At 41.1% G+C, this 24,953-nt stretch overlaps 1 protein-coding gene across 14 annotated transcripts in view; it reads left to right on the top strand.

Annotated features, from left to right (window-relative positions):
- The window catches only part of GPATCH2L (G-patch domain containing 2 like), a 151,377-nt gene that overhangs the window by 53,803 nt on the left and 72,621 nt on the right, over positions 1–24,953 (top strand). For 10 of the 14 annotated variants that reach the window (XR_012379085.1, XR_012379086.1, XM_073895618.1 and 7 more), the window contains exons 1-2: positions 11,392–11,481; positions 13,775–14,446. Coding sequence is in view for 12 of the 14 variants with exons in the window: in XM_073895618.1 (XP_073751719.1) it covers positions 13,785–14,446 (662 nt within the window). In the remaining 2 variants the exon portion in view is untranslated. Of the gene's footprint in view, positions 1–11,391; positions 11,482–11,510; positions 11,592–11,897; positions 12,008–13,125; positions 13,188–13,774; positions 14,447–24,953 lie in introns of those variants that run through there. The other 4 variants (XM_073895614.1, XM_073895615.1, XM_073895616.1 and 1 more) reach the window with 4 other exon arrangements.

Raw genomic sequence — 24,953 nt, forward strand, 5'->3', positions numbered from 1 at the left:
CCCCCTTTGACCCCTGGCAGCCAGACCTTGTAGGTTTGGGGCTTTTGGCTGATCCCCGGGGATCATGGCTGAGCTAGGGAGGAATGAGCTTGCCATCCTTGGAAGACCCCAGGAGGAGGCTGGATGACCCATTATCCAGATGGGTTAGAAGTTCGTCTAATGCCCTGACCTATTCCGGGAGGGCAGCCCAGCATTGTGCAGAGGGACTTCACAGCCAAATCACCCGTGTTCAAACCCAGACTCCACCACACGTTAGCCGAGACCTTGGGCAAGTTACTTAACCTCTCTGTGCCTTAGTTTCCTATCTGTAAAATGGGGACAATGATCATATACTGATACCTACTTCACAGGGTAGGATGGACTGATTGCATAACTTTCCTTGGTTTTTCATGCCTCCCTGTTCTACACCCACTGTTAGTACCTTTCCGCACGGACTCCTGGCCCAGGCCACATCACTAGCTTTGGCCAGCTTGGTTTAAGCAAAGGCATGAAAAAGCACTGTGTGTTTCTATCTCAGAATGTGTACCTCTCTGCGTACCTTTCTTGGGACATTACCACAGTCATAAGAACACGCCATGACTTGCCTCTGGTCATGCAAGTGTGACTGTGACAGCCTGCTGGAGGCATGTGGGAGACATGCTGAGGAGTGCCGAGTTGTCCTAGACAAGGATATACTAAAACAGTCAGCCCTCCAATTGACTGAAAATACATGAGCAAACCTAGCCAATCTGCCAGTCCTAGCCCGGATGGGCAAGGCTTTCTAGAAAGCTTATGGACTTGTGAGAAATAATCAGTAGATGTTGTTTTAAGCAACTAAATGATTGAGGTGGCTTGTGAGGCAGCATCACGGCAAAGTAGATAACCAATACACAAATTGGTGCCTAGAAGTTTGATGTTGCCAAAACCAAAATCAAAACAAAACCTAACCCTAAGATACATAGCACTGGCTTTGGGATGGGAAAGCGAGTGGAGTCCAGAAAAGATGATACAGAAACTACTAGAGCAGGTTGGACAAAAGGTGACCTGTATTACGTATGGTGAATCAATCAATAAAACTGTTGTCTGAGGTAATTAGGAAGGTAGAAAAAGTACTTAATGAACTTATGGATTCAAGTAATGAGATTTCCAGGTGGAATGTTGAAAGGATCAGCTGGCTCTTACTAAGCAAATATGAGAAAGATGAACTAAAAAAAGAAAACAATTGTTTGTCAACAGAATGTGTAGGGAATATAAAGGTCCCAGAACTTGCTGAATTGAAAGATAAAACTATTTCTCATCTCGTCTCAAGATTCTCAGTGTATCATATGGAACCACAAAAGACCATGAATATTCAAAGGACTCTTGAGCAAGAAGAACAAAGTTTGAGGCATCACATTATCTAATTTCAAAGTATACTGCAAGGTACAGTAATCAAAGCAGCATGGTACTAGCATAAAAAGAGACACATAGATCAAAGGAACAGAACAGAGAGCTCAGAAATAAATCCACACACTCACGGTCAATCGATCTTCAACAAAGTTGCCAAGAAACCATGATGGCAAAAGGAGGGTCTTCAACAAATGGTGCTGGGGATACTGGTTTTTCACATGCAGAAGGACGAAACTGAACCATTATCTCATTCCATACACAAAATTAAACTCAGGGTGCCTGGCTGGCTCAGTTGGTAGAGCATGTGACTCTTGATCACACGGTTGTGAGTTTGTGCCCCATGTTGGGTGTGGAGATTGCTTAAAAATAAAATCTTAAAAAGCATCAACAACAAGATTAAACTCAAAATGGATTAAAGACTTAAATGTAAGACCTGAAACCATAAAACTATTAGAAAAAAAACAAAAACAAAAAACCAGGAACAAAACTTCTTGACATTAGTCTGGGCAATAATTCTTTGGATATCACACCAAACACCACAACCAACAAAAGCAAAAATAGACCAATGGGATTGCATCAAACCAAAAAGCTTCTGCAAAATGAAGGACACAGTCAACAGAGTAAGGGGACAATCTATAAAATGGGAGGAAATATTTGCAAATCATACATTTGATAAAGAATAATATAGAAAATATAGAAGGAACTCAACTCAGTAGCAAAAAAACAAACAACCTGATTAAAAAATGAGCAAAGAAACTGCATAGACAGTTCTCAAAAGAAAACATACAAAGGTCAAACAGATATTTTTTTTGCTTACATCACAAATCATCAGGGAAATGCAAATCAAAAGCACAATGAGATACCACCTCACATCTGTTAGGATGTCTACTATCAAAAAGACAAGGGATAACACATGTTGGTGAAGATGTGGAGGAAAGAGAAGCTTTATACATTATTGGTGAGAATGTAAATTGGCACAGCCATTGAAGAAAACAGTAGGGAGTTTCCAGAAAGAGTGAAAATAGAACTTCCATATGATCCTGCAATCCCACTTTTGGGTAAATGTTCAAAAGAAATAAAATCAGGATCTTATAAGAAGACTTATTTGCATATCCATGTTCATTGCAATATTATTCATAGTAGCCAAGACAGGAAACAATCCAAGTGCCTGTTGACAGATGAAATGAGTAAAAAGATCTCATATATACATAAAAATGGAATGTTTTTAGCCATTAGAAGGAAAGAAATCCCGCCATTTGTGGCAACATGGATGAATCTGGAGGCCATTATGCTAAGTGAAATAAGCCAGATAGAGAAAGACAAATAATGTATGATCTCACTTATAAGTGGAATAAAAAAAAATTTTGAACTCATAGAATCAGAAACTAAAATGGTGGTTGCTAGCGACTTTTGGGAGGTGGTGAGGACTGGGGAAATGGTGGTGGTCAAAGGGTGCAAAGTTGCAGTTATATAGGATGAATAAGTCTACAGATCTAATAGAGAAGCACGATGACTATACTTTAATAATACCGTATTGAACACTGGAAATGTGCTAGCGAGATTTTAGGTGTACTTATCATGCAAAAAATTGGTAACTATGAGAGGAGATGATGTGTTAATTAGTTTGATTGTAGTAATCATTTCACTATGAATATGTACATCAAATCATGTACATCTTAAATATATACAATTTTAATTTAAAAACATATAAATAAAAAAACATTCTGGTGCAAAAAAAAAAAAAGATTCTCAACGTAATACAAGGCCTAGGACTTCTGCTTCTTGCATTAAAAGAGTAATAGGGACCGTTTTTACTCTCCCATCCTAAATAATTTAAGGAATACAAAAATTTCTAGTTTCCAACAAGGTAAAATTAGTCATGTCTGGAAAACAGTAAAAAATTACCAGGCACAAAGAAGCAGGAGAATATAACAATAATGTAAAGAAAAGCAATCAATAAAAATCTTTCAGTAAGTATTAAAAATCAATAAGAAAAACAATAAAAAAATAAAAATTACTACATACTACATTTTGTGTGTTTAACAAAGTAGAAAGAAACATGAGCATATTAAAGAGATACATGGAAGATTTTTTTCAAGGCCTAACTTCTATAAAAATACAGAATCTGAGATTAAAAAAATATATTGGGTAGAATTAACAACATGTTAGACACTTCAGAAGGAAACATTATGACTTTGAAGGCATAGGAATATAAACCATTCAAAATAAAACAGGAAAAAAAACCAGAAGAACGAAACGAAAAAGAAAAAGAACAAAAGAACAACTTAAAGTGACCTCAAATACATGTAATTGGAGTCCCAGAAGTAGAAAGGAAGTGAGAGGAGAAAAATATTTGAATAAATAATGGCCCCAAAGTTTCCAAATTCAATGAAAATTATAAACCCATAGATCCAAGAAGCTCCATGAATCCCAAGGACAAGAAACATGATGACACTAAGACCCATCATAGTCAAATTACTTAGAACTAGTGCTAGAGAGGGGCACCTGGGTGGCTCCGTCGTTAAGCGTCTGCCTTCAGCTCAGGTCATGATCCCAGGGTCCTGGGATCGAGCCCCGCATCGGGCTCCCTGCTCAGCGGGGAATCTGCTTCTCCCTCTCCCACTCCTCCTGCTTGTGTTCCCTCTCTCACTGTGTCTCTCTCTGTCAAATAAATAAAATCTTTAAAAAAAAACACAAAAAACTAGTGCTAGAGAAAATCTTAACAGCAGCAACAGAATAAAGACATGTCACACATAGAGGGAAAATGGTAAGACTGACAGTAGACTTTATCTCAGAAATAATGTGAGCCAAAAGACAATGAAGCAATAGCATTAAGGTAATGAAAGAAAAATGCCATTAAGCTAGGATTCTATACTCAGCGAACATGTTCCCCCAAAATGAAAACAATATAAAGACTTTCTCAGGCAAACCTGAAGAATCACCACCAACATACCAGAGCTACAAGAAATGTTAATTAAATACCTCAGGCAGGAGGAAAATGACACCACACAGAAATCTGGATCTCTTCAGAGGAATGGTATTTGGCACCAAAAATGGTATTTGTAAAATTATCATTTTCCTCATTTTGAAAATCTCTTTAAATGATAACTGTGTAAGGCAAACAAATAACAATGTCTTGTGGGATTTCTGCCATACGTAGCAGTAAAATATATGACAATAGCACGAAGGCTGGGAGAGAAGAAATGGAAGGATACTGTTGTAAGCTTTTTGTACTAGGCATAAAGTGTTACAGTATTACTTGAAGACATACCAAGATGAGCTAAAGATGTATATTAGAAACCCTAAAGCAACCACTAAAAATATACAACAGAAGTATAACGAATAAGCTAACAATGGAAATAAAATAAAACAATAAAATACACTCAATCCAAAAGAAGGAAGAAAAGGAGGGAAAAAAGAACAAAAGAACAGATGGGACAAATAGAAAATAAAAAGCAAGGTGGTAGGTTTAAACCTAACTCTTACTGGCTGAATTGTATCTCATGCAAATCCATGTGTTGATGTACCTCAGAATGTGACTATATTTGGTTAAAGGGTCTTTAAGAGGCAATTAAGTTAAAATCAGGTTGTTAGTATGGGCCCCCATCCACTTTGCCTGATGTCCTTATAAAAGGAGTTTGGAATTTGATACATAAATAGAGGAGGAAGACAATGTGAAGGCACAGAGAGAAGACAGCCATCTATAAACCAAGGATAGAGCGTTCAGGAGAAACCAAACCTACCAATAGCTTAATCTTAGATTTCAAGTCTCTGGAACTGGGAGAATCTGTTGTTTAAGCCACCAAGACTGTGGTACTTTGTTATGACAGCCCTAGCAAACTAACACATTAACCATACAAATAATCATATTAAATGTAAATATTCTAAACTGTGGGTCCCACCACCACAGGAACCCAGCTAGACCAGAACCAACTTCAGCTGCCTTGGCCCAGTCGTCTGAGCACTCCAGCTTCTTGCTCTTCTTTCCTTCCAATGCATTCCACGTAAGAACATACTCAGCCAAGCATAGGGAGTGAGTAATCTGGGTTTGGTTGCTTCAGTCCCTTGTTACCTGCACAGATGGGTCTTGGCTCTATCATTTTTTAGATGTGTGGGTTTAGGTAAACTCATTAGCCTCTAAACATTTCAGTTTCCTCATCTCTGAAATGGGGTTAATATACTGGATAAATATGTGAACTGTGCAGTTATGATTAAAGTTAAAGACCTTGAGATGGGATGACTGTCCTGGATTATCCATGTGGGTACATTATTTTAAGCTTGTGGCAATTTGTTATAGCAGAAATAGAAAACTAATACAAACATCTATAGTAAGCCTTCAGTAAATGTTACCCCAACAGAATCTCAAAATTCTGTAATTGAGAAGGGTACATGAGAGAGTATGAAAGGCATGGCATAGGAGGAATTTGGCAAACCTCTGCCACCTAATGCCCTGTGGCTACCTGCTCTGGATACAGAACAGTGTCTCCCACTGTCCCCTCACCTGGTATGCTCTGTGGGAGTTCTGTTTCTGTTGCCATTGATGCCACGGGGTGGTGGACACCTGCCCCACACTCCCATCCCAGCATCCAGGGAGGTTTCTTGTAATGCAAAGCAGAAAGAGTGCTGGGGCCAGAGAGGAGGGCCAGTTGCCGGGAGTCATTCATTTTTCAAGTAAATGCTGTCACTTCCTGCTGTCCTTGGTGGACACTGCTTGTATTAGTAACATCTCTCCAGTGGCTGTTGGAAAACAATTCTGGAAAGATTCTGGAATGTCTTGGATCAGTTTAGTGATGATTAGAGCAAGGAAAAGGGGACATGGAAAAACATTGTGGAGATGAGAGGATGAGGAATTCCTGCCTTCATCAAACTGTGCCCAGGAGATAGAAAGGCAAAAAGAAAGACAATGTCCCCTTTCTTATGATATTTATGTTCTAGTGGGAGGTGACACAAGATAACCAAGTATACATCAAATAAACAAGGTGATGTTGGATTATGATACAAGCCACAAGGGAATAAGGAGGATGATAAGACAGAAAATGGCTAGGGGAATAGAATTCCTTTGGATGGTGTTAGGAAAGTTCTCTATGTGAAGGTGACATTTTAGCTGAGACTTCAAAGATGAGGGGATCCCCCGACCCATGCCTGCAAAGCCCCATAGACAGGTATTCTTGGTTGCAGGACAGTGCTTACCAAGGCCCTGGGGGGTGCAGGGAGAGAGCGCCTGGTGGGCTGGTAGTGTGAGCATGGGGAAGGGAGTCAAGATGAAGCCGAGACACAGGCAGGGGCCAGATCATAGGCTGTTAAGGCCATGATGAGAATTCTCAGTTTATTGTAACTGCAGGGAATCTAATGAACCAGCTGCAGAGATGCTTTTCCCGTGTGTGTGTGTGTGTGTGTGTGTGTGTGTTTGTCTTATGGGAAGGACACAGGGACACAGGAGGGAGAGACCTATTATTTTTCCTATGTGTAGATCCTTTTCAGCTGGTGATTTTCTCATTCAACCAACAGTTTTGCTTTAATGGTCAATAGAGGGCAACTTGTTGACTAGACTCTCTTCCTCTTCTCAGTAACCACTAATTTTTTGGAGCACTTAATCTGTGTTGGGTTCTGTGTTAAACGGTTTGCATTCATTATGTCATTTAATCTCCACTGGAGAGATGTGTACATTCTGTTCTTGTCTCCATTTCACAGATGGGGAAGCAAGCGCTCAAAGAAGTTAAGCAGTTAGCTCTGGACACAGCTAGACAGTTCTGGAGTTTTACCCTTGGCTTCCCTCCTGCCTCTGTCATCTGTTTGCAGTCTGCCCAAAACTCCATGTCATCAATGATTTTAGTCACCAAGTGTGATGGCCTTTCCTTAGAACTATTCCTCACCAATTTTCCTTTTGGTTCTCTTTTTTCTTAAATTTCTCCCTTTTCTGGCTTCTGTACACTGGTTCTCTTCAGATGCTCTCGTTCTTTTTGAGCTGTCTCCTTCAACCCCATACGCTTCTCTTGCCATACTCTTCCTTTGTGTGTGGTCTTGCCTCTGACAACCATCATCACTTGAAGGTGGGAGCTTTTATTTAAATTTTCTCTTAAGATGGAGGCAATTGCTTCTAATTTCCCGTTCCAGCATTTGGTAAGCAAATATTTGTTTTTTGTTTTTTTTTAATTGACAATAGTTAGTGGGCACCTACCACATGCAAAGCTTTGTTCTGGCATTGATGAGAATACAATGGCTGGGACAGGATCTCTGGGGCAACGGGATTAGCTTCATTTTTGTTCACACAGCTCTATTGCTGGAGCTTGTCATAGGTGCTCCGTATATATTTGTTGAATGAGTAATTTAGTTGGGGAGGCAAACTTGCACGTAACTGGCTCTAATTCAAGGTTGAATGGAGCAAATGCTCTAGTTAAGATGTCAGAAGGTGCTGAGAGAGCCCAACAGAGAAGGCTTCATGGAGGTGACACAGGCATTCAGTCTCTAAATCACCCTAAATTTTAGCGGTGTTCAAGAAATAGCAAGTGAGGGGTGCCTGGTTGGCTCAGTCGGTTAAGCATCTGACTCTTGATTTCAGCTCAGGTCATGATCCCGGGTCGTGAGATAGAGTCCCACATCAGCCTTTGTGCTCAGCATGGAGTCTGCTTGGGAATTTCTCCCTGTCTCTCTGCCCCTGCCCCACTCATGTTCTCTCTCTCTCTCTCAAATAAAAAAATAAATAAAACCTTAAAAAGAAAAAAGAAAGAGCAAGTGAGCTGGTGTGCTCAAGTATGATGCAGGAGGTAGTGCAAGATGGATGAGGTGAAAATGTGTTTTGGGAATCTCACTCTACTGCCAGTGTAGAGAATGACTTGTCTGGGGACAGACCATCCAGAAGAGTGGTTACCTACCCAGGCCAATGGCATGCAGAAAGCAAAACAGGGAGAGTGACCGCAAGAGTACTATAAAAGCAAAATCCATGAGCCTTGGCATTTAACTAGATAAAGGGGTATAAGAAAGAAGCAGGAACTAAAAATGACTTTGAGGCATCTCACCTGGGTGACTGCATGGTGATGGTGACATTTCCCAAACAGGGAACAGTGAAGAAGGGGAAGATTTGGTAGGGACTATGGAAGAAACTAAGCTTTGTCTTGATGTCTTAAACTGGAGATGCTGGTGGAGTAAAGCAGGGGAGATAGCCAGCAGAAAGCTGAAAATAAAAGCTGGATTTCAAGAAATACAGGAGCTTTCAGAGCTGATTGAGGTAACTGACATCATGGGAGATGCCATGATGTGTGAGAGAGAATTTTTGTTCATAGTTTTATTTTATTTATTAAATTTTTCATTTGAATATAGTTGACACACAGTATTATATTAGTTTCAGGTGTACAACATAATGATTCAACTTCTCTGTATGTTATGCTATGCTCACCCCAAGTGCAGCTTACCATCTGTCACTATACAACACTATTACAATATTATTGACTATATTCTCTTTGCTGTGCCTTTTATTCCCATGACTCATTCATTCCATAGCTGAAGATCTGTATCTCCCACTCCCTTAACCCATCTTTTCCTTCCCCCTAGGCAACCATCAGTTTGTTCTCTGTAGGTCTGATTCTGCTTTTTATTTGTTTATTCATTTTTTTTTTTAGATTCCACATTGGAGTGAAATCATATGGTATTTGTCTTTCTCAGTCTTTCTTACCTTACTTGGCCTAATACCCTCTATGTCCATCCATGTTCTTGCAAATGGTACCATCTCATACTTTTTAAAGGCTGCCTAATATTCCATTGTGTGTATATGTGTGTGTGTGTGTGTGTGTGTGTGTGTGTGTACACCACATCTTTTTAAAAAATCTATTTATCAGTGGACACTTAGGTCGCTTATGGGAGAGAACTTCACTTAAGCAGAAAAGAGGGCTGATGGCTGTGGACAACCTTTGAATATTTCTTTCTCTCCCGTGAGAGTTACAAATTCAGTGTGTCCAAAATGGAATTACTCAATTTCCCACCAAATCTGTTTCTTTTCTTGACTTCTCTAGCTGTGCAAATGGTCCTGACCACTCTCTTAGTCATGCTGGCTCCAGACCTCAGTCCTCCTTGCCTCTTCCCTTAATTCTTTACATAGTAAGTTTCATCTATAGAAAATTCTGAAAAGGGGCGCCTGGGTGGCTCAGTCGGTTAAGCATCTGCCTTCAGCTCAGGTCATGATCCCAGGGTCCTGGGATTGAGCCCCACATTGGGCTCCCTGCTCTGCGGGGAGTCTGCTTCTCCCTCTGCCTCTTCCCCCTGCTCGTGCTTCCTCTCTCTCTCACACTTTCTCTCTCAAATAAATAAAATCTTTTAAAAGAAAGAAAGAAAATTCTGAAAATCCATAAAAATAACAGGTAGAAGATATAGTCATTTATAACGGAACTATTTTCAGTGCTGTCTAGTGTATCATTTTAGTCATATTCCTAGGCAAGTACGATTTAATTTCCTATACACATGAATACAGCCATACTCTACATTTTTGGAATAACCTTTTTATTGAAGTAAAACAGTCATGCAGAAATGTACACAAGCAGAAACTGATGACTTTTCATTCATTAAATATTCTTCCACATCAATTTTAAAAGGCTTCAGAGGTATTCCATCCCATAGATGTACCATAATTTAAACAACTAATCCCTGTTGTAGGATTTATTTTTCTAGTCTTCTCATCCCTCTCTCCACAATTAAAAATTTTTGTACCAATTTCCAATTTTTCTTCAGAATAAAATTCCTTAGAGGCAAAATTTCTGGGTCAAAAGGCAGGTGCATTTTAAAAAATAACCTTTTTATTTTAGACTACTGTTAGGCATGCAGAAAAATTACAAAGGTACTACAGACAGTTCCTGTACACCCCATACTCAGTTCCCCTATTAACATCTTACATTAACATAGAACATTTGTCACAATTAATGAACCAACACTGAGGCATTATTATTAACTAAAGTCCATAGTTTATCCAGGTTTCTTTAGTTTTTACCTAAGGTCCTTTTTCTGTTCCAGTATCCCACCTAGGATACCACACTACATTTTGTTGTCACATTTCCTTAGACTCTTCTTGGCTGTGACAATTTCTCAGACTTTCCTTGACTTTTTTTGCCCTTAACAATTTTGAGGAATACTGGTCAAGCATTCTGTAGAACGTCCCTCAATTGGGGTTTGTCTGATTTTTTTCTCTTGATTAGACTGGGTTTATGGGGTTTGGAAGGAAAGTATCATAGAGATAAAATGCCACTTTCATCATATCATAGCTAGCCTACATAGGATCAACATGATTTATCACTGTTCATGTTAACCTTGATCACCTGGCTGAGGTAGAGCTTGCCTAGTGTCTCCACTACACTCATTTTCCCTCTTTCCATGCTGTACTCTTTAGAAGGAAGTCACTACACATAGCCCACATTCAAGGAGTTGGGAGTTTTATTTCAGGATGAATTATCTACAGAAATTCTTCGGAATTTTTCTGCTCCAGAGATTTCTCTTCCCTGTTTATTATTTTATTCATGTCAGTATTCATATCATTAGTTTACTTATGTCACTATAGAGTCATGGGTATTAATTTTACAGAGTTTTAATCCAAAAGTACTTTACTTGTTTTGTTGCTCAAGGCATCTGTATTTGCAAGACTGAGTAATTCACTTCAAAGGTACCCGGCTAATAGTTGTGCCAACTCTCACAGTCAAGAATGAGGATACATTTCCTCTCAATTTCACACACCCTTTATAAAAGTAGGTCAGCAAACAAGGGCGAGGCGGAGGTCCCTCCCTAGTGCCCTGTTTCTTGACGTTCCCAAGGCAGACGAGGCCAGACTGGGGAGGGGTGTCCTTTCCCAGATGTGGACATCATCCCTTACACCGCCCGCCCTTAACCACCGCCCCCTGGGGCCCCCAACCCCTGTTCCCGGCTTCTCCAAGGCCCCGCCCTCCGTGGGACGGAAGTGGGCGCGGCCACAGACCGGAAGCGCTGGGCAGGGGCGGGCCTTCCCGAGCAGCTAGCCCCTCCCACTCCACCACTGCCCCACCCCTCCGGCCCAGACAGGAAATGAGGTCAGAAAGGGAAACCCCGGCGGGGAGACTCGGCCCCAAAAGCGGCGGCCATTGGAGGTGGCTGCGGCAGCTGGTGAGGGGGAGGAGTGGGTTGAGAGGGTCGGGGTCCCGGGGGCCGGCGCCAGCGGGGATCGGGACTACCGGCCAAGGCCGAGGGGCCATAGCCGCCACGGGGCTGCGGAGGTTGGCGGGAGGGGCGAGGGTGGCTGGGCCTTGTTTTTCGGGGCCCATCGACCCCATCCCGGGAAACCAGGTTCGGGCGTCTCCGGGGCGACAGTCACCTCTTCTCCTTTCTTCTTTCTGGCTCTTTTGGGCATACGACGGCGTGAGGGCTTGGTGTCCCGAGCCGTGTTCGCCCTAGTCTTCGGGGGCGGGCCGGGGCGTGGGGGAGTCCTTCCAAACAAGCTCTTTCTCACATCTGTGGCCATGTTGCGACCCCTGATCACGGAGGGAGTTTAGTCGCCAGGACTTTTTTTTTTTTTTTTTCAGTTTCTGCCCGAGAAGGGCTGACTCCCTGCCCCGGTGAGCCCAAATGAGAAGTTGCTTCCTGCCGCCTGCCTCCGTCCCAGCTCCTCGCAACCCCGTCTTTCGCTCCGACCGTACGCCTGCCTTTTTTTTTTTTTTTTTTTTTTTTAAACTTCTATCCGTTTCCCGTTCTTTTCTTTGCGTGGCTTACCTTTCCTCTCCTCGAGTGCTTGCTGGACAAGGGGGTCCTCTCGGAGTGTGCATCCGAGACTGACGGTGTGGGAAGCTCAGGGTTCTGTCACCAACTGTTCGAATTGCAGTCCTTTCGATAGGAAAGGATTCTGCACAAATAGCTGCAAGTGGTTCTGTAACGTTGTTCCACGTTAAAGTGTACAGTTCTGCCTGAGTTTTTAAAGCAGTAGTTCTTTATTAAGGAAGTAGGTTTAGACGTGCTGTCCCTACATCTCTTTTGGTCTTAGGGGCAGTTGTCTCCCAAACCCCAGTCAGGGCGTTTTAAACTGCTTCGTATTGCTTAAAGGGACTTGGTCATTTTATGTTGTGTGGCTTTTGAAACTTTGAGACGTTTTGTTTGGTTGGTAGTTTTGGAACTAGGTGTTCCCATTGCTCCCACCCATGTGGCACATAAGCCAGCCTACTGTCTTCTTGCCTTTGAATTCTTTGGCATAGGACAGCATGAAAATAGGTTTTAGAAAGTCCTTTGTGGAATGTAAACTGCATGAATGGAAATGCGGTCTAAGAGTGGCGCCACACAGTTTTAAATTCTAATTATGGACTTGAAATTGGGCTTAACAAGGGCTAGGGAGAAGATGCTAAATTAATACGTATTTAATAAGGAGTTGTATAAATTATATTAGACCTTTCCCTTTAAAAGGTCGTTTTGAAAATTTCTCCTTCTGCTCTCATCCCTTAGAAGGTTTGCCTCTGAAGTGACCCCTGAAGTATGAGGGTTTGACAAGAATGAATATAAAAATTGAGAAAGCGGTTAGCTAGAAATCTTAGAGACTCCATCTATCCGTGTCCTTTCAGCCTCCCTTATAGCCTGCTTTTGTGTGAGTGATACTAAAGCACATACTTATGATCACTTAATTTTCTGAAGGATAGGAAAAGAGCTAAAAAGTTGCTAATTGTTAAAAAATATATGACATACCCGGTAAATTTCCTTCCCTGCTAGCTTCCAGGTGGTATTTGGGACCAGAATGGGTGCAGACTTAAGTCTCTTTTTTCCATTCAGGGTACACATCTGGGTCACTACAATTTCTTGGATTACTAAAACTGCAAGCAGTGGTCCCTAAGGTGTGTCACTAAGTTGTCTTTCTCCTCCCTTCCAGAAGTATTCTTTTTTTAATTTTTTTTTTTAAGATTTTGATTATTTATTTGACAAGAGAGAGACACAGTGAGAGAGGGAACACAAGCAGGCATTCTTATCAGTAACCCCAGAGCATGGAATAGTTCTTTATCCATGGTTTTGAAGTTGTGTGTTTTTCTGCTCTTGTCTAATGAGACTTTCTCTAATCTTTTTGGATTTTATCATCAGATAATTTAGTGATAAGTTTAATTGGGGAAAAGGGGGAAAGATTTATTTCCCTGGGTTTGCTCATTTTTGCTAATATCCTAGTTGTGATCTGGTGAGTGATTTTTTTTGTGCTTTAAGAACATGTTTACTTGATGTACCTAACAAGGGCCAAAGACCTATTTTTGGTGGCTTAAGGGTGCATGGATGGGAGGAACAGAGTCTTACGTGTAGCTAGATGAAAGGTGACTTTGTTTTCTGTAGATAGGGTGGATTCTGCAGTGCCATGATATATTTTATAAAACTATTGTAAACAACAGAATTTTATTCAGGCTTTCTTTTTCTTTTTTCCTGAACTTTCTTTTGGCAGATGTGGCCTCATGGATGAGCTGGTACATGACTTAGCCTCAGCCTTGGAGCAGACATCTGAGCAGAATAAGCTTGGTGAGCTGTGGGAGGAGATGGCCCTGAGCCCTCGCCAGCAGAGGCGGCAGCTTCGCAAAAGGAGAGGCCGCAAGCGCCGTTCAGACTTCACTCACCTGGCAGAGCATACCTGCTGCTACAGTGAGGCCTCTGAGTCCAGTCTCGATGAGGCCATTAAGGACTGTCGAGAAATGGCCCCTGTTGCCAATTTTAGTGACTCTGATGACACAATGGTAGCCAAACGGCACCCAGCTCTCAATGCCATGGTTAAGAGTAAGCAGCACTCTTGGCACGAATCTGACTCCTTTACCGAAAATGCACCATGTCGACCGCTCCGGCGCCGGCGGAAGGTGAAGCGAGTGACATCAGAGGTGGCTGCCAGCCTCCAGCAGAAGCTCAAGGTGTCAGATTGGAGCTATGAGAGAGGCTGCAGGTTCAAGTCTGCTAAGAAGCAGCGTCTGTCCCGCTGGAAAGAGAATACTCCCTGGACCTCCTCAGGTCATGGGTTGTGTGAGTCAGCAGAAAATAGGACTTTCCTAAGCAAAACAGGAAGGAAAGAAAGGATGGAGTGTGAAGCAGATGAACAAAAACAGGGCTCTGATGAGAACATGTCAGAATGGTGAGAACTCCCTTACCCAGGGTTATTTTTACCCCAAGTACAAATCCACAGTCTTGATGAGTTCAGCTTTCTTTCCGAAGTAGCCACTGTAATGTTTACTTTGTAGCCCTCCTTTAAGCAATCAGCTAGGGTTTATCTCTAGCTTTTTACAGTACATTCATCATTGTGTTTCCCCGCGTCAAGGAGGCTACATATAATGAAACACATTTGTTTCTAAAAGTGGTTTAAAATGTGTACTTCACATGCGTAACCATGAATTTTGTTTTAAAAATTTACTGCTGTTTATGCCATGTAGATCATATGTAGATGTTGTAGATGTTGTTAGAACGAGGGTCTCAGCAGAGGCTGGGGGGTGTGTTTGTGTACGTGAGAAAATGCTGGTGCGAGGCACATGGAGTTTGTGTGTTTTCCTGGTAAACTGCCTTTCCCCATCAAGAGTCATGGCTTTAGATACTGGGCTATAATTCTGTTGTCTGCTCCTTCCAGTTTGACTGTATGGACCTGATTTTTTATGGCTGACATTCAGGTTGTCTGAACACATGGTGGGCTTTGAAAATAACAGTACTGAATCCCATTAGTCTTATAACAAATGTCATCGTGCCAGAAACATTTGGATCTGTTGGGTGTATGTTTAAAATGGCAGTGTAGTTTTCGGTGACTTTGTTTTCTGTATTTCAGATAGTCCTAGGAACATTGATAATCCCCACCTTGATACTTCAGTATTATTCTTAATATCAGCATGATATCTGTTTCTCAAGGAAGATGCTCTTGGTATTTTGGATGGGGCGATTCTTTGTGGTCAGGGACTGTCCCATGCTTTACAGGATATTTGGCATCCCTGCATTGTTCCCATCCCTTTCATAGTATCAAAGCAAATGCCTCTATGGGTGCTGCCTTTTCCCAGTTGAATGTTCAGAACGCCACTGTATGGTAGGCACAGCTGTTCGTATTTTATAGAAGAGGAGATGGAGGTTAATAGCATTTAGATAATTTGCCTAAGGTCACCCAGTGGCAAAACTAGGAATTGAACCTGATTCCGAAGTTCATACTTAACCACTTAACCACCACGTTTTGCCGCCCTTTAAGTGTGCCTTTTCCATGGCTCTTTTTCCGTCTCATCTTAGTTTTACACCTGTAGAATGTGTGGCCTTTCTTAGGACTTTCCTTTTTTGAAGTTTGTCTGAAAAACAAAGACATAAATCGTAGGAACTATGAGGTGAAGCTATGTCAGTAACAGGGAAAGCTGCTTAGGTGTTTATCCCTGTACCTTTAATGGGTGATTTTTAACCCAGTTTTAACAGTTTTTCTGACTAACTGTATATTTGCCACTCTGCACAACCAGATAGGCTTATAATTTGGCTTCCCTAATTTTCCTTTAATGTATATCCTAAGACCTATTTGCCCAATTTATATGTATGATTTTGGGTTATGAAGGGTTTGTTTATTGTTATTTTTAATCAAATAAATGTTTAGTCAACTTAATGGCCTTTTACAATATCAAAACCCTCATTTGAGGCATTTTAAGTTTGTTTTGGTATCAAACCTATATACCAAATAATTTACTGTTGAAAATAGTGATTGTTAAAAATTGTTTTTTGCGATGATAGCTTGTGTATATTTTTTTCCCCAGAATTTCTTGTTAAATTATGAAGTAATTGTAGGTGAAGAGACTGATTCTGTCTACTCTTAAGGTAACAGTCCAAGAATGGTTCCAGATACAGAGTCTGTAAGTAATCTAGCAGTGAGGCACTTCAGTCTTTCCAGTTCCTTCTTACCCCAGACACATCTATTGCATGTTATAGTCAGGTTGTAATAATAAACATTCTAGTTATATGAGAGCTTTGATAAGTTGAAGTAGGCAGCAATTCTTAGGAAATTCTTATTCTTTTCAAATTGAGAAGACCTTGTTACCCCCCATTTGTGCTATCTGCCTGGTCCATGACTTCAAGAGTTCTTTAATAACATGGATGGCCAAGTCCTTGTAGCTATGAGGGAATAATAGGTTGAGTAGTAGCAGACCTAAAATGAGAATACTTCTTTAGAATCTAATTATTTAGGAGTCTTAAATATGCCTCGACTTATGTTGCTTCATCTGTAGTTATGAGCAGAAGTGCTCTGTATTTTTTCACCCTAAATCTACTCTATGGAGAAAGAGAGGTGACTGCAAGTTATATTCAGTCTCTCAAGTAAGATGGAACTAAAATCTTCTTCCCTCAATTATTATTATTATTATTTAAAGATTTTATTTATTTATTTGAGAGAGAGAACATGAGCCAGGTGAGGGGCAGAGGGAGCCTGATGCAGGACTTGATCCTGGACTCCAGGATCATGACCTGAGCCGAAGGCAGACGCTCAACCAACCGAGCCAGTAAGTCCAGGCGCCCCTAGAACTTTACTTTTTATCAGTGGTATTAAGGATTGACAGTCTCGGGCGCCTGGGTGGCTCAGTTGGTTAAGCGACTGCCTTCAGCTCAGGTCAGGATCCTGGAGTCCCGGGATCGAGTCCTGCATCGGGCTCCCTGCTCTCAGCAGAGAGTCTGCTTCTCCCTCTGACCCTCCCCCCTCTCATGTGCTCTCTCTCTCTCATTCTCTCTGTCTCAAATAAATAAATAAAATCTTTAAAAAAAAAAAAAGATTGTCAGTCTGTATGATTCAGCTTGTAAAATTATTAGGATGAAGGTGATCATTAAGCTTAATTTAGCCTTGTCAGTAGATAGAATTCTTTTAAAAAAAATGTGTGTCATATGTTTTAGGTTTGAAAGTGTTATGTCTCACCCGGAGAGCTTTATTTCTCATTTCCTTAAACTCACTTTACTAATTAACCATGGAATAGTCTTAAGTTTGACCAATAATTCTTTTTACTTCTCTTTTTCTGTTCTTCATTCAATTCTACACCAACCAATCCCTTAGAAGTTCTAAGGAACTGAAAGTGGTTATGATGTAATAGTATTTTATACCTACAAAAAGATCAGTTGTTATTTTAATATTTTCCTGTGTATGTGTGTTCCATTCTAAAATGGAGCAGTTCTTTTGTAAAGTTAGTTTTTACTGTATTCATATTGTCTATATAGCAGCTATTAGGTGATTCATAGCCTAATTTTGCTCTGTTCTCCACTAACATATCATTTGTTTGTTCCCCTTGAATATAGTTTAGCTTCTGTTCTTTTATAAGTGAATTGGTTTGGTGTTGACCTGAAGTCTCAGTCAGGAGCCTTCCTAAGGTGATGTATTAGAGGCCGATCTCACAGGAAAGAAAATATTCCCTTCTCTTGGAAGGCAAGTGACAGAGATAGAGTGCTAAACCTCCCCCCTCCTTCTCCAGCCCAGGCTGACCTTCTGCGGCCCCTTGCTGCCTCTTGTTTTCTTATTTTTATAGAAAATCAATATCCCTTCTGACACAAACAGTAGCTCAGAAGCAAGAATAAATGGGAGAAAGCTGAGATCTCTGTCCATCACCTTTCATTTTAACTCCCCAAACTCTTTAATTATGAGCATGCTTTGCTCCAGGTGTTTGTGACAGTGAAATTGCTAAATGAGGACCATTTTAACCAAAGATTGGGTGATCAGTAACACTCTATAGCAGTAGCTTGTTGGATCAATAGCATTCATTATTTCATGGTTAAGGTAAGTAGCTTCTTTTGCAAGTGGAGCTCATTAATCAGAGGCTACTGGAACTGTGGGAAGGAATATACATGGTAGCTTGAGGTGGTTTTGTTTCCCATTCCATAACTGGGGATGCTGGCCAAGAGTACCTTTACCATTGTTGCAAATGGTACTGTTGCATTTGAGAGCATTAAATAGGTACTGTGGTGTGCTTACATAGATTTACTCCAAGTTCTGCTAGTATATATCCTTAGGAACAACTGAGAAAGACAGCTTGGGAGGTGGATTTGATACTACTGTATTTGAAGATCTGTCTCTTGAAAGAAATGTGTTCCGATTATTTTGTGTGACTCTAGAGGACAGTGGTAGAACTCAGAAAGCACAGAGAGTTAAATGTTGCCTCACTAACATTCTAAAAATTTGCATTCTAAAAATGAAATGAATTGTCTCACGGGGTGATGAGCTCTAGGTCACTGAAGGGGTTCAGGCCTGGGCCTTGGTGACCATGTACTGAGTTAGTGTAGAGTTGGAGAGGTTGCACTGCATGATCTTTCAGGCCCCTCCGACACTGAGATTCTGTCATCGTTTTCAGTCACAGCCTCATTCCAGCGCATCATTGCAACTTTCTATTTTAAAAAGCATCTGATAAGCAGCGTGAGCTGCCTACTAAAATACTTACAAAGACATAAAACGTTGTAAACTCACATCATCAGAACCTAGGACCTAGAGTTGGCCTCTTGCCAAGATTTCCTCAAACCACAAGGCTGATAGATGTGCGGTTGGAAGCCCACATCAGCAGCGCCAAACCGATGCTGCAGGTAGGTAGCCAGAGCCTTCCTCCTTGCTCTGTAGTCAGATCTTTGTTCACAAATGCAAGGTCCATTTCAGTCAGAAAATCAGGCAGCTGCAGCTTGAGCTGGAGTGTTGTTCCTTCCTTTACAGTAGTCCCCTCTTATGCACAGTTTCTTTCTGTGGTTTCAGTTCCCGGCAGTCAGGGGCAGTCTGGAAGCACATGACCCTCCTCCTGCCACATCAGAAGTACTTGGAGTAGCCTAACAGCCTCACAACGCCTGCGTCATCCGCTTCACTGCATTGCGAGCCGTAGGCATTTTACCCTCTCACGTGAGCCTAAGAGGAAGGGTGAGAATAGTGAGGTATTTTGAGAGGAAGAGACTGCATCCGTAAAACTTTTATGGTACTCTCTTGTGCTATTTTATTATTAGTTATTGCTTATCTTTTACTTTGCTTAATTTATAGGTAAAGCTTAATCACAGATATGTACGTATAGGAAAAAACATGGTCTGTATAGGGTTAAATACTATACAGTCTCAGGCATCCACTGGGAGTCTTAGAAGTCTGCCGTGGATAAGGGGGAGCTACTGTACTTCCCAGCCGGTACCTTTCAGTCTTTATTTGGAGGCTCTAACTCCCAGAATACACTTGGATGGGGAATTAGTGTTTTCTGTGTGTGCGTTTGTGTTTGGGGTAGGAGGCAGTCATGGCAAATTGAATCCTGGGAAATATATTCTCCAAGAATAAAGTTTACTGTTGGCATGGGCAGAGAAGAAAAAAAAATCACTCTTAGTGGTGCGTTCTAGAAATTTTAATGTTTTATATACCTTTATATATTTCAGACTCTTGGAATGGGGTCAGAATAAAGCAGTGAGAGAAGACCCTGTCTTAGTCCAACATAGCTGTATGAGAGAAAAACCTACCAGTGACACTGGGCATTAGGCCAGTGGCTCTGCACATTGTCTTGGCCAGTTGCAGATGTGAGAAGAGCAGGTTTCCCATGTCCAAGGGAACAGAGAATGGGACCAGGCGTAATTTACACACCCTTTCTATTGACAAATAACCAGATTCTAGGTAAACCAGTTCTCAGCAAGAGGCCTTTGAGCAAGTTCTGCAGAATAAGGGAAAAGGAACATCATCCTGAAAGTTCAGAGGAAATGACTGCCAGTGGAAACCAGAAGAACATTTTAGAAAATCTTCTTTAGGATGCAAGAAGACATAGTCACTTTGTTTTTGTTTGGTTGGTTTTTGTTGGTTTGTTTTAAAGTTTTTATTTAAATTCTAGTTAGTTAACATAAAGTGTAATATTGGTTTCAGGAAGTGACTCATCAATTACATATAACACCTAGTGTTCATCACAAGTGCCCTCCTTAATACCCATCACCATTTAGCCCAATTCCTACCCACCTCCCCTCCAGCAACCCTCAGTTCTTTAACAGGCTCATATGGTTTGCCTCCCTCTCTTTTTTTCCACCCCTTGCCCTATGTTCATCTGTTCGGTTTCTTGAATTCCACATATGAGTGAAATCATATGATATTTGTCTTTCTCCGACTGATTTGTTTCCCTTTGAAACAGAAGCAGTGAGTCATAAGGGCAAGGTGGCTATTTGAAAACCCAGTAGTATGGGAGGAGAATTGTAGGGAAATTTGAAATGTAATTCCAGTGTTAAAACAGGACAGTTCATTTTGCTGAAAATTGAGTTGATGTGGAAAACTTTGGAAGCCCTTCCAAAAGGAGAGAGGATGTAAAAATGAGAGAGAAGTTGATATATCTGGAGGACAGAAGATAGAGGCCCAGTCTGAGTAAATATTCCAAAGAAAGAAATTGAAGCATATTGCAATAGAATAATGATCTTGAGAATACAACTAAAGAGAAAAAGTGTTCCTGGGTTGAAAAAAATTAAGTATAAAGATTAAAAGGAAAAAACAAATGAAAAGACACATCTGCCTAGACATATCCTGGCAAAATTTTGCATTCTGCATTGGTGGTCAGGGCAGAACAGGTATAAAGAACAATCTTTTCTTGCTCTGCGGGGAGCTTGCTTCTCCCTCTGCCTGCCACTCCCCCTGCTTGTGTTCTCCCTCCCTCTCTGACCAATAAAATCTTTAAAAAAAAAAAAAAAACAATCTTAAAAGGGATGAAAACAAGGCCAGCATTTATCCCTACAGTACTAAATGTGAGGGGCTACAGTTGCCTTTTAGAATTTTGAGTGGGGGAAGGGTTGCTCTCCCACTCCTCCCTGACTTTTATATATAGCTTAGAGTTCATATGGAAAGGCAGCAGAAAGACATTCTCAGACATTCAGGTCTCAGAATGTATGCTCTTCAAATTTTACTCTGAAAAGACATTTCATCTAACTAAAGGTGAATCTCTCTTAGCACTAAGAAAAGGTTAAGTCTTAAAAGGATGGGTGGGTTTCTCTAAGGCATAGCCCCCCCAGTGCAATAGCAGAGCCCTGAGGACAATCATTACCTTTACAAAGTATACCTGATTGCACGGGCTGCATTAATGAGCCTGTGAAACCAGGGAGGTGGTTTTCTTTCATGGTGTCCTCTAATTGAAACCAAAAAACAAACTCCTTCATTATACATTCTTATAACTTATTGTGAGAGTAATTTTGCAGTTGATGTGAGATATTTTTCTGAAAAACCTCTCCCTCAGTCATGTTTACTTTTAGACTCTGAAGTCTACATCAGCAGTGCCAAACCGATGCTGAAGGTAGGTAGCGAGAGCCTTCCTCCTTGCTCTGTAGTCAGATCTTTGTTCACAAATGCAAGGTCCATTTGTGGATGTAGTTTACTTTTTAAAAAAGACTCTGATTATATGTGGTTGTAAATGTACGACCTTGACCCAGGAAAAAAATTGAGCAAAGATGTTTTTGGGCTACTTAAAAAAAAAAAAAAAATGGGTAAGGAACCCAGGTGTTAACTTACTGATAATCAGCTTTTTGATTATAGGTGATAAACTAATTCTATACCTCTTTATTTTAATTGAGACAGGTATAAACTACTCTCATTCAGCTCTAAATTTGCAGTTCTCTGTGATTAGGAATACGAAAGAACCAGCAAGCTGTCAGGTCAGAGGACAAACTATGTTTTTTTCTTCCAGTTATGACAATTCAGAGAGATTTGTCTTATTTGAAACTAGAAGCTTCTTGTTAGGGCTAGAATCTAAGTAGGGAATTATTTTCAAAAAAGAATTCATAAAAATGCTATATTATTTATTGCTGCAGAAAAAACTGCCCTGCAGTTTAGTAGCTTTAAGCAACAAACATTTCCAATTCCTGAAGTCAGGAATCTGGGAACAGCATAGCTGGGTGGTTCAGGTTCAGACTCTTGTATTGTTGCAAATTGTTGGCCCTGGCTACAGTTGTTTCAAGGCACAACTAGGGCTGAAGGATCTACTTCCAAGCTCAGAGGGCTGTTGGCAGATTTCAATTCCTTCTAAACTGTTGGACTGAGAGTCTCAGTTCCTTTCCATGTGGGCCGCTCCACAGAGCTCTTAGTATCCTCAAGACACCGGAGTTGGCTTTTCCCTAGAGGGAATGATTTGAGAGAGCAGGAGAGAGAGTGAGAGAGCATGCCGGCCCTCCCTGAGTGCCCAAGATGGAAGCCACAGTCTTTTATAACCTAATCTCAGAAGTGACCTACCATTACTTCTGCCTATGCTGTTGGTTACACAGATCAACCAGAGTGGGAAATAGCAGGCAGCTGGGATCATTGGAAGTCATCTGGGGTCACTGGGAGTCATCTGACAGTCTTGTTACCACAGATGTCTCCCCATCTGGGATTTTCTTCTGAGTTAATATGAAGCTAGTTTGAGGAATGGTATTCTCAGAGTAATATTTCCCCAGAATTTGGGGGAATGTTTTTACTTTGATTTCAAAGGAAGAGCATTTAGGAGGAACTCAAATGGCGAGCAAGGGTATAGATCACTGAGATTATATTCTGTTGTATTTTAAGTATGTATACTGAAGATGAATGTTTATTTTTAAAATTCACGATATGGCATTAAGAGGGAGAGCTTTTGTTTTGTTTTGTTTTTTAAGATTATTTTAGAGAGAGGGAAAGAGTGCAGGGGGGAGAGGGGGAGGGAGAGAGAAACCCAAGCATATGCCATGCTGAGCACGGAGCCTGGAGCCTGGAACCCAGCGTGGGGCTCAGTCTCAGGACCCTGAGATCACAACCTGAGCCAAAACCAAGAGTGGGATGCTTAACCGACTGTGCCACCAAGGTGCTTCAAGAGGGAGAGCTTTTTTTCAAAGTGAGTTCCTGATTAGTTTTCTTGGTGTCGGCATGTTTGATGCATTTTTAGCTGATACGCAGTATAGTCAAAGCACAGCTAGAGCTTCCTCTGTGTCTGAATGTTTTACGTAGCAAAAAGCAAAGAAACACTCTTTCCCAAGTTCAGTTAATCTGTAAGCATTTTCAGGAGAATGAAAATGAGAAATGCTGAATTGAAAAAGTATCTTACGAAGAGGGAAAAGTGGAATTACTTGGCAAATGAATCTCTCTGCACCATCTGTGTTTTGATGGCCGTTCAGTGAGCACATGGGCTTTGGAGATACACCACCCTGGCTCTGATGCTTATTTGCTGTGCAATGTTGGGCAAGTTGCTTGACCTCTCTAAGCCTCACTCCTTCATTTGTAATATGAGGTTGACATAGTTACCTCGTAGTTTTGGGGAGAAGAAATGTAATAACGAATATAAAGTACTTAGTACTTTGCTGGGCCTGTAGTAGACTTAACTCGTATTAATAATTAACAGTAGCCTTCTGTATTAATAATTTTCTTAAACTCAATTCAAGTACCAAACTCCTTCTTGAGACACTTGTGGTTTGGATATCTGCTCAGGGCTGTGTCTGCCTCTCTTGAATGAAACCCAGGGAAAATACTAGATTTCGTAGGCCACATTTATTTTTCCATTCCAAAATGAAAATAGATTTGAGTTCCATAGAATTTTTTTTCTTTATGGAAGTATAATTGAGAGTCCTATAGAATTGACATTACTATTTTAATAAAAAGACTGTCAGGAAGTTACTGCTATTAACTTCTAAAATAATAATGGACACATACAAGAATTAGCACCCTCGATGTAGCTTTTGAATCTTTCATCCTTTGCCCCTGTATAATGCTCTAGAATTCACAAAGTGGGTTCACATGCCTCATGTCATCACATCCTCAAAACAACCCATCCACGTCTTACATGCGGGAAATAGGATTAGAGACATGCCACAAAGGCTATAGAAGGGGAAGCAGCAGAGTTGATCTGAAGGAGTTCATTCCATTTATGTAGCATTTGCTGAATGCCTGTTTTGTGCCAGCTGCTCTTCTAGGCCTTGGGGACATTAAAATGAGCAACATCTTTCCCTCTTACTCCGCCTCTTCTCTCTATGGGCTCTTCTTTCTGCCTGGGCTAGGCAGGGAGGGGCCATCTGTACTACTTGAGTCAGTTTACCAGTTGGCTTGAAGGTCCAGCTACCTTCTCATGATTCCTGGGATCCAGAGGCCTCAGACTCTCTGAGGCCCTGGCAAGAGAATGACATTGTTGCTACTATGGGTTGTTGACCTCTGTCCCTAAAGGCTGGTTTTATCCAGCAGAAGTGCACAGCCTCCTCTCCTCCTCTGAAGTGGTGTTTCCTTTACCATGATGCCCAGCCCACTCCATCTTGTAGTTTGTTCATCACTATAGATGAGGGTTCTCAACTTTGAGCCAGATAATTCTCTGTTGTGAGGGCTGCCCTGTGCATTGTAGGATGTTTAGCAGCATCCCTGGCCTCTACTCAACAGATGCCAGTAGGATAGCAACTTGCCCTCCAGCGCTCCCAAGTCCTGACAGAATGTTTCTCCAGACATTGCCAGATGACCCTGTGGGTGCAGGGTGGGGGTGAGGGTGGGGTGGGGGCGATGAAGGGGGTAAAATTGCTTTGAGTTGAGAGCACTGTGATGTTTCTAAGTGCTAAGATAGGGTTTTCACTTCATTGACTTTGCTTTTACCAACAAGGATGAGTATCAAATTTAGAAAACTTAGTAAGACCAAAACACTGATCTCTTCTGTAGAACAAAAATACTGTAGTTTTTAAAACTTTTTTTTTTAAAGATTTTATTTATT

The sequence above is a fragment of the Callorhinus ursinus genome, unplaced genomic scaffold, assembly GCF_003265705.2.
Source record: "Callorhinus ursinus isolate GAN/ISIS: 27379988/994484 unplaced genomic scaffold, GSC_fseal_2.0 scaffold8, whole genome shotgun sequence".
Lineage (NCBI taxonomy): Eukaryota > Metazoa > Chordata > Mammalia > Carnivora > Otariidae > Callorhinus > Callorhinus ursinus.